At 36.7% G+C, this 10,789-nt stretch overlaps 1 protein-coding gene across 1 annotated transcript; it reads right to left on the bottom strand.

Moving 5' to 3' along the window:
• Window positions 1-4,788: 4,788 nt before the first annotated feature.
• On the bottom strand, window positions 4,789-10,789 carry LOC114742076 (oligopeptide transporter 1-like). Its single transcript, XM_028930336.1, has 7 exons — window positions 10,717-10,789; window positions 9,907-10,391; window positions 8,473-8,570; window positions 6,677-7,249; window positions 6,312-6,579; window positions 6,028-6,210; window positions 4,789-5,540 (listed from the first exon to the last, which is right to left on the bottom strand). The coding sequence occupies exons 1-7, from the start codon at window positions 10,787-10,789 to the stop codon at window positions 4,920-4,922; spliced, it is 2,301 nt and encodes a 766-aa protein (XP_028786169.1). The 3' UTR covers window positions 4,789-4,919.

The following is a 10,789-nucleotide window of genomic DNA, read 5'->3' as shown; positions in this document are numbered from 1 at the left end:
AGAAGAAACAGAGAGAGTTCGAGCTGAACTAAGTCAACAACACATGGCAGATGATGCAAAAAGATGAGTGATGAATTCGATGCCAAGTTTCAACAGACTTTGATGATGATGGGTACGAGCGGATTCCAGATGCCTCGAGTATCTGAACCTTCCCAGGTACTAATCACACATCTTTTTTAAATCTTCTAAAGATTCATTTGATCCATTTAAACTTATTTAAGTTTCTTAACTAATTTCATATTATTGTTTCAGGGTTCACCTGTGATAAAAAGCGGAAAGGGCAGTAGTAATAATCAGACTGTGCCACTGACAGTGTCTGACCCTGACCCTAGCCTGACCCTGTCGAAGACAATGGGATGCCGTGTTCTCTCTATGGGGATATGAAAATTCACATGTTCATGTTGCTAATGGTCGAGGCATTCATGGGCCACAACGATTCAAGGCAACAAAATCCGAGCAATCAAGCAAGGGTGACAGTGTGGAGGAGAGGATTGTTCGTGGTCAGGGGGGTACACCAGTGCCTAATCCTACTGATGAGGTTCGACTCTTGGCCCAAGCTAAAGGACATTTCATTTTGTGGCCAAAGAGACTTATTACAAAGCCAATAGTGAAGAAGGCTTGGCAGCAAAGCAGGCCACAACGAGCGCATCATCTGATCCTGTACTCTTGCTCTTCCTAGTGATGTTGCGCTTATGTATTCCAGTTTGGAGGTTCTTCATTCCATAGTGCCAAACATGGATAAGCCTGTTACTTCAGATGCCGTTGGGGTGTGGTTCAGATATAACATACGACTTCACCATTGACAAGAGGGACCTCGTTCAGTTCCTCAACTTTGAGGAGCTGATATAGCCTTCATGCAGCTTGCTATTTTGTAAGTTACAATATCATTTTCTTATTACATATTATACTTCATGCATGTCCTAATGTTTTTTACTTGAACAACAGGCATTTTAATCAAATCTGTCGAGTCGAAACGGAGGACTTGAAAGAACATATGGCTTTATGTGTCCTCAAAGGGTGCAGAAAGAAATTTAATACTGTGGAAGCAAGGTCAATCTACATTATGACTGTAATGAGTCAGACCAAAAAGCAAATAATTTGCACCTTACGTGGAATGGTAAGGTATATGTATTTGAGATATACAAGTTGTATGTATCGGGTTATAATTAACATGGTTTGCCTTTTGCAGTGATCATTGGACTTTAATTGTTTGTGCCCCTTTTGACAACAAAGTTTAACTGGTTCGATTCACTCTGTGGAAGTCCATCGAAGAAACCAAAGATGTCATCGACACGTAGTTTTTATTTATATATTTATTACTTGTGAAGTGTTTTATACAAGCATGCTCTAATATCATTTTCTTCTATATGTTGATAGGGCTTTTCATAGTTTTAATGTCGTGGCGATTAAACAAAAATAGACAAGCACCACATGGATTCTCCACAGGTATATATGTTGGTTTGAATTAACTTTTAAACATTTTTGATGAGATTAAAGTTAATGTTTATAATCAATAATGTCTAATATTCAATTTTATATTTATTTTTTAAGTATCGTTGTCAACAAGGACATGTTGAGTGTGGATATTATGTCATCAGCTACATGAATGACATAATTGAGCGACAGGAACGACTGAGAAATTAAACGAGGTAAAGATGAGTTACGTTGCATGATGTTCTTCAATTATTTCTCATTTTGACTAAGTTTACTATGTTATTTGATTAACAGATATTTTCAAAATATTGCGCCATATCTCATGGATGACATCAACTTGATGAGGGACACTTTGTCAACAACATTGGTAGAAAAAATTGAAATTTAGCTTTCTCTCGGTTCCCTCTTATATTGTTCATGATTTCCATTGTACAAAGAAGTAGTTACTTCTATTTCAGAATTGTTGGACCTAGCTAGCCAATACGTGTTCCTTGGTTACCACTTAGTTCTATTATGTGGCCGGTTTCCCTTTTGGAATTGTGTAAAAAAAATTTCATTGCTGTATATTAACTAGCTAATTGATCTTGTTCTGCGTGATCTGCACTGCCTACATTTGTTTGGAGCTGTAAACTGCAGGGTGGTAAACACGAAAATTTCGCAGAATTTTAAAAAAAAAAAAAAAAAATTTTAACGGCGGTTATACATATAACGCCGTTAAAACGCTTTTCCACGGCGGTTCTATAGATAACCGCCGTGGAAAGTATACTTTCCACGGCGGTTCTATAATTAACCGCCGTGGAAAGTGGACTTTCCACGGCGGTCAACTATAGAACCGCGTGGAAAGTGGACTTTCCACGGCGGTTATCTATAGAACCGCCGTGGGAAAGTCCACTTTCCACGGCGGTTCAAACCGCCGTGTTTTCCTTGCCTTTCAACGTCGCCTTCAACAACTACGCCTTCAAAACCGCCGTTAAAAGCCACTTTTAACGCCGTTTAAAAGCTTTTTTTCTGGTAGTGCATAAAATTATTTATGATACAGTTTCACCCCTCAAGTATTTAAAAGGTGCAATCCCATCCAAATTGTTAAGGGGAGAAACACCTGTTAGTTTTTTAATTGCAGCTGGCCATTTTCAAATTTTGAAGGCTGACACTTGTCTGGCAATTGCTCACTCCTCCTCTCTTTTCTTCTCTTGGTCTCCCTCGACAGCCCTCTCCCCCCCCCCCAAAAAAAAAAAATCTCCACCAACAAGACCCTCTCTCTCTTAGATATTAATAAATGATTTAAAGTGTGTGTACATACATATGAGCACATTTCGCAGGAGAATCAATTATTTCATTGTGTTTCAAGATTCACCCATTATGCCCCTGCATGACGTTTATCATAACCAATTCATACCCAAAAAGAAACCAATCCATATCTAAACATCTTGCTCTGTCGGTGCAGGATTTCTCTCCCCATCACTGTCCTCTTTGTTGCCGCCCGCGGTCGTCCAAATCTGCATAATAGGTGTCATAAGCTGAGATTAAATTAGTACAGAGTGATATTACTGAATGTTGCAGGCCTCAGCAAGCACAATTGAGCAGAAGTTGAGAGCCTAAATTTCCACAATAACAAAGTCATATGAGAATCTACCACAACATGATCTGTTTTTGCCTTTTGAATGAGCCAAAAAGTTAAGCATTCAAAATAAGGCACCAGATGGTTGAATTATTCAGGATAACATCAGAGTTCGCTCAAATAGAGATTTCGGAAATTGATTTAGGTGAGAATTTTTTCCTTTTACCATTTTTCATGGCTCTTCTAGAAACATCGACAACCAGATAAAGACTACAAACGTGGTCAAAATCCATATCGGAATAGGGGCTTCATTGCTGATCTCTGAAGTTCCTGTAATAAAGAATTTTTTGTGTTTGCAAACAGCAAGGAAGTATTATTATGTGCCTTTGTTCAACTGGTTCAATGCTGTACTTTCAGTCTATTTGTTATGGCCAAACAGAAAACTTGTGATGAATTGGAATTGATAATAAAATGTAGAAACAGAGACTTGTCAATTTTCATACGCTGCAAAATTTATAATTAACAACGTAACAGCCAACCCCTGCTTAGAACCAATCTGCTGGTGTTGCTGCAACGTGTCTAGCTCCAAGTGCGACGTATAAAACAGAGGTATATGCCCAGTGAAGAAAGCAGCCAACGAGCACGAGTGAGAACCAGCGAACGCCCTTTTTCTTCTGACAATTTCTTCCCACGTACGACCTGCGAAGGTTTTCGGAGGCAAAACTATGAATTTCCCGCTCACCTGGAGAAATACGGGAGATTGAAATGAATTTGCAATGCACGACTCTAGATTCAAATGAGAAAATTGCCCCAGTTGTTTTTCATCCTAAATGCTGCGTTCTAATTAAATGGAGAATAAGTGGAGAGGGGTTTCAATGGAGACGTTCTGTGCTGGGTTACGGCGATGGTGGAGTGGCCGGATACTGGGGGATACGTGGAACCTTGAAAATTCCAGCTGTAAATAAAAAGTAACTGACGTTTTTCCAATTAACAGTTTGAATGAGATTACACCAATTTAAATACTTGTTAGGCGCACCTTAACCCTATGATATTTGTTCTGTTTTTTAAATAATTATATAATATAGATTATATTACTATATTTGCAAGTTGGGACCAACTCAATCGTATAAGTTCATGAAAGCAAGAAAACTTAAATTTAACCTGTAAAAATTTGTAATTCAAATTCAAAATCAGAAAAAGATTGAAAATTTTGTCCCCCTACGCGTGCGTGAAAGTGGAATGGCAAATTAGTCTGTTACCCTATTTATAGTGGGTTAGGCTGGAGTTTCACCAACCTATTAGGAGGTGGGCTGGTTTAGCTTGCTCCACCCACCCTCCATGGTTACCCTGTTTTTCAACTCTACATGTTTTTTAGATGGAAACTAAATTATAATTTTAAAAATACTTTTACAGTATACAAAGTAAATATATGGAATAATCTGTCTTGATTTACAAACATTCTCTTTTATCTAGTAATGATAGCCTACCACATATACATTGAACCGGCACATATCTGCTCATGCTAGTTGAGATTCTCTTCTTTCTGGGTTGAAACTTTGAATATGTTCAAATTATATTGTTGAGAACCTTATTATAGGATTTAGGACTCTTATATAGGATTTAAGGCCCGTATAGAATATCTTATAAACAGCTTTTCAATCATGATTTACAGAATACAAAGTTAGTATATGAAAAGAGTTTTGTCTCCTACTATATGAAAAGTGATTGTTGATAATTGTCATCCCAAATGAGGCCTTGGTTGTTTCAAATCTACCTAAACCATAATCTGATCTCTGTATATATTTGCCAACCAAATCCTTAAAATTGAAAGTACCAAGAAGAAGTATCTGCAGTACGTACGTATATACATTTACAAATCAATGATGCAGTATTTTGGTCCAGGAGTCCTATAATTTGACATTAACACTTAAAAAGTAGGGCACCCTGGAGCCTTAACACCTGGTGCTGTGGGGCACTTGGCCAAGCTACAGTGATCATCAGCTTGCAGGCCCCACCAAGTGGGACCTATAACATCGTAGCTTTGCAGGGTTAAAAACAGAAGAACACCAGTAAAAGCAACACCAGCATCAAGACCAGCAGATAAAATATAAGTATGCCTGGCCCACCAACCCTTAAACCTACTGTACACATAAAAGTTGAAGAAAATGCCAACGATTGCCCACATTATATAGTTCACTGATTTTGCTGGAAGTAAGCCTCCTGCTCCGCTGAAAATGATGGGCATGTTTATGAGAGGAATCCATTTCTGGTTTGGGAACTTGCGTGAGAGAATCCAAACTGGGACAGGAGCAAGAAGACCAATGAGGAAGAACCAGTTCATTTGTGGGTAGTTTCCTTCCTTTGTGAACATTCTTTTTGGTCCTATCACTCCCCAAATGATCGATGCGTTGTAGAACACATCGTCGCCTGGGCATGTCCAGGGACTTCCTTCTGATAATAGACTAGCGTCACAGATGTTTTCTACTGTTGTTAGAAGCCACCATGCTGTGCCAAAATACACTACAGAAGCAACTATGGTTCCAGCCAACTGCGAATAAATAAACCATAATAAGCTCAGGTATAGGGTGAGGATCCATTGTGAAGAATGAATATATATATATATATATATATATATGGGGCAAATGAATCATTTAGTCCGTATAATTTTGCTTCATTTGTAACTTGATTCTTAAATTTATCTCGACATAACTCTATCCCTGTATATAGTTTTTACTCATTTGAAACTCATGCAATTCAGTACCTATATTTAGCCATTGAGACATTTAAATAAAAATAACTTTAGTTTTGGCAATTTTAGTTTAAAAAAACTATAGGGACCCATATTTTGAATGGTTAAAACTTCAAGGACTGATGAGTCTTATCAAGTCAAAGTTCATAGACTGAACTTCGATCGAGTCAATAATACAGGAATTGAGAACTGAGTTGTATTGAGTTAAAGTTGGAGAACTAAGTTGTAACTAAGGAGCAATGATTAATTTATCCATATACATATACAGATGGATAGATAGATATACCTGCACAATGAACATAGATTTTGGAGGAATTTTCATGTAGTGCCCTAATTTGAAATCAGAAACGAAGCTAAGGGCTTGAGCCATGCTAATGTAACCGTAGGTCTTGAAAGCAACATTAGCAAGAGGTCTTCCAGGGTAAATGAACCCAATGATTAACTCTGTGATAACGTTAAGGCCTACTTGCTGCACAGAGATTGAAGAAAACAAGTCATTTCACAGAGAAAGAAATAGTGGTAATTAATCAAAGTTATAATGTGATTCAGAGCTAGAACGAAAATCCATACAATATTTGTTGTGGCTTGGACGACCCCAATAGGCAAAGTGAACACAAATGCAATAGCGAAAGAGAATAAGACTCCCCACCATGGAAGTTGAAGCTGAGCTCCAAAACCTTGACAAGCAAATAAGGCTAGACCTCCCATTATAACCAAAATAGAAACAAACCACCAATCTGGAACTTGTTCATAGTTCTTCTTCATAATCCTTGTGTGCACATCTGCAAAATGACCTTTTAACTGATCTGTCGTCTTCTTCCACATCTGATATATAGTCCTTTCAACACATAAAACAAACATGTTTGTAGTAGTCTCCAAAGTGATCATGAAACCAAACATGGCTGATACATATGGGAACTTATATATGAACTTACTTTCCATGAAAGAGGCAAACATGTGAAATAGTTGCAGTAAGAGTTGCGAAGCTGAGGCCATAGTTAAAGGCAAATAAGACACTTAAATAGAGTTTGCTATAACTGTTATATTGGTCCATGTCAATGTCAAAGTTAGCTTGATTCAAAACCCTAGTGACGTTGTACTTTGCACCAGTGGAATCAAAGGTGTGAGAGCTAAAGAGAGGAAACTTCTTGGCTTCAAAAGAATTGGACCAATAAGCAATGGGGATGACGACGTAGAGGAACAAGCCAAACCCTACGAGGACGTTGACGATGACGAAGCCTGGGTTAGCCAAGGGACTGCCTAAGAAACCGGCCACCGTGTTCCAGTCGAGGCCGAAGGAGCCGATGCCGAGGCCGGACATGCCGGAGCCGATCTGCTGGGCGGTTACGGAGTGCTTCCAGATCAAACAAACGAAGGATATGGCTGAGATTGATGGGAAGAAGTAGCCTGGGATTATGTAATAGGCGAAGCTTGTTGCAAAGACCAAGGAGAAGAATTGAAGTCTTGTGGTCCCACCCCTTGGCCTCCTTTCTTTCTCATGGAAGGCCCTAAAATGTTAACAATATATGAATTAAAAACAACAGAGACTGAGTTCAAAGGAAAAGCTTGCAAATGAATGACAATTAATTGAGTTTGTGGCATAAACAAGATCATAAACTTATGCTTTGGAAGATGTTGAAAGTGAGAGCGTAACTTGTTATGGATCATAGATGTCATATATTTGTTCAAAAATCATACATCTAGATAACATCGGTTCTCATGTCAATAAATAGAAAACAAACAAAAAGAAAACAAGAATATTGAATTATTTATTATTTAATATTATCTATAAAGAAAATGAATTCATTTTTGTGAATATTTACCAACATACTAATATAAAATTATACTACGTAATCTTACAGTATGGGTTTGGTATTAAATTAATATTTCATCCCACTTTGTGCCTTAATTATTATTCTCTTTTCAAACTAATTTATCTAACTTATGAATTGATATATAATTTAATGTTACACGGAATTATATTGAGGAGATCAAATCACATTTGTCATTAACTAATTGAACTCATTTTCTTAATCTGTCAAAGTTAATAAATAGCTCTCATGTTAAAGAACAAAGTGTACATGACAAAAACTTGTATATTTAACTTTATATACATAAGGTTCTGGTTTCGAACCAAAGACAAGTGGACCTAATTTAATTTTTTTATTCTATAACAAATTCTTATTATCAGTATCATTAATATTTTAAAATTATCTTGTCGTAACTTGATTGGACAAAAAAAATACCTCCAATCTTTAATATAAAAATTTGATAACTACTTTGTCAATATTAATAAAATTAGTTAAATTAGTCATTTATAATATTTTTTTTAAAATAACCTCTTAATCATGCACATTTAAATGAAAACCTTAAACATATACTATCACCATAGATATTTTAGATGAAAATGAATAAATATGAGATACAAAGTAGATCAAGGTCTTATATTTAAGACCAAAATTAAATATCTAATTAGTTTTTATATTTATTAGTATTTATCACTGAAGGTAGTATTAACTCATTTGTATTTAAGTCTGCCCCCACTCCTAGATAGGGTTACCAAAACTTATGATATTATAATACTAATAATATTTTTATTGAGTTTGTCTAAACGGATAAACAAAGGAGATCACCAACAAACAATGGCTTCAAGTTCAAGGAGAACAGAAAAAAAGGCACTGAACAATTTATTTTATTTTGACTTTAATATATTCATTGAAATAGTAAATACCTGAATAGAGAGACCTGAACCAGATTTGCTGGCCACCACATGTAAGGAGAGTCAACAAGGAACTTCCTAAATACTCCAGCCCATCCATATCCTATCATCTGTCCCCAAAAAAAAAAAAACACATCACAAACACAACATAAATAAAACTGAAATATTGGCAGCTTGTAAAAATCTTTTCATGTATACTTATGTCTTTTATTTTTAACAATTCACAAGAAATCAGAAGTATCATGTGGATATTATTTATGGGGACGGTATGATATGAACCAAGTTGTGAGAAAAATAAAAGCAAAGGCGCACTTCTTTTAAGACGCACATGACATGCCTTGTCTTTTGCCTCAGCGGTTCACGCATCCATATACGCATCCTCGTGTCATTTTGTTTTCCTCTCTTTAGGGATTTCATATGAGGTTGTAATATCAGACCAAGATCAACCTCATAACGTCTAGGTGACCAAATATTTGGGGAGTGTTTGGGAACCTAGAAAAATGTTTTTAAAAAGTATTTTTTCACAAAATGAGACAGACTTCTCTATATATTTACTTTGTATACCTTAAAAACACTTCTAAAATCATGATTTGGTTTTCTTCCAAAGAGCTTCTTGGACTTTACAAACTTCTATATTTGAAAATTAAGAAGTTGATTATAAATCATAATTAAGAAGTTGATTATAAAAAATTTTAAATGAGCTCTCAAAAATTTAAGGATAAAGTGAAATATAAGTTTAACGAGCGCAAATCCTTTTCCATAATATTTGTATGCAACTTTAACTATAATAGATATTGCAACGAGAGAATTTTCGACAATTCTCGCTTCTTTTTAGTTTTCCCTTAAAGAAGGTCACATGAAGTGTTTGTTTGAATTATTATGAAAATTAACCTCTATTATAATGTTTTTAAAGTTTAAAAATATCCGGATATTCGTAGCTTATACAATAAAAAAATTAGAACGCAATCGTGTATTACATAAAACCATTGAATGAACAATGACTAAACGCTATAAACCAGAAAATTACAATTTTCAAACCATCGAATTTCACGAAAGCATAAAACTAATTTTCCAAAAATAAAATCTTATAAAACCTTTCGGAAAATTGTTTTTGGAAATAATTACGACTTCTAAAACGAAAATCTTTCCCTATAATTCCATCATGCAGTCAACATCCTAATTGTCGTGTCGTCATCAATTTTTGCAGATACCATTTTCACCCACGAATCTCCTCAGATTCCTAAGAACATACATAATCTTCTATACTCCACATATACCCCAAAAAAAAAACAACACACACAGAGACACACACTCAAGAACACAATTTAGAGTGTTTGAATTAACTTATTCGACTGATTTTGTCTCCTAAAACATAAAGAAGCTTTTTTAATTAAGTGATTATATAAGAGGTTTGTCAAATTTAAATGCCAAAAGAAAAAATCATACCTGGGTAGTTATTGCAAGCAAATAGGCAGCCAAGGGATGGATACTGCGATGATAAAAAGCTTTAACAATGGTAATAATGTTAATGGCGTAAACCCCACTTGAACCAGAGCTGGCAAAGATGGTGATGAGCACGTGTTCTTTCAGAGTAAAAGGCCCTGGGTTCAGAGAAAACGACCAGTTCGTCAGTGGGACCCCTATCTTCTTTCTGGGCAGCGTCGCCGCCATGAGCTTCCCCAGCGGAAGACTCACAATCTGAGCCGACACAGAGGTAATCGTGAGCTGGTTCGTCCTGTAACTGAAGAACTGGTTCACGAACGCCAGGATTACGCACGACATTAAACCTAGCACCCATGTTCGAAACGTTAACGCCGGTTGGCTTGCGTCGTCGGTGATTGGAACCGTCAGCCTCACTTGCTCGATGGGGTTGTCGTTTATCTCTCCTTCTTCTCCGCCGCCGCCGCCGCCGCCGCCGCTGCCCCCATCATCTTCATATCAATAACAACCAACAACGGTTTAGGTCTTAAATCGCCAGTGAGACAAATTTAGAAATATAGTATGTAGTTTTCTCCAACGAGTTGACCCCATTATATTGATACTGATGTAGCCTCACAAATTTGTTCATCCTCGCCTTACTTAATTATCTCGTTGTTTCGTTGGAGTCACACATAATGACCAGAAGAAAGAAGGAGAAAGAAAGCCAAGGGCTTTCTTCAGATAATGATGAAACTGGGAAGGATATAATATATATATATATATAGAGAGAGAGAGAGGGAGGGGGAGAGGGGGAGAGAGGGAGAGAGTTTGTGATACCTAGGATGTCGAGTTTGGATGGCTTGTCTGAGTTTGGCTGATCGTTTCCATTGACAGCAACTCCTCCGGCCAT

This window comes from Neltuma alba, unplaced genomic scaffold, assembly GCF_004799145.2.
Source record: "Neltuma alba isolate B1F8T4 unplaced genomic scaffold, ASM479914v2 tig00003632_pilon, whole genome shotgun sequence".
Taxonomy (NCBI): domain Eukaryota; kingdom Viridiplantae; phylum Streptophyta; class Magnoliopsida; order Fabales; family Fabaceae; genus Neltuma; species Neltuma alba.
Note: the sequence above shows the minus strand (reverse complement) of the source record. Positions and strands in the feature narration are given on the sequence as shown.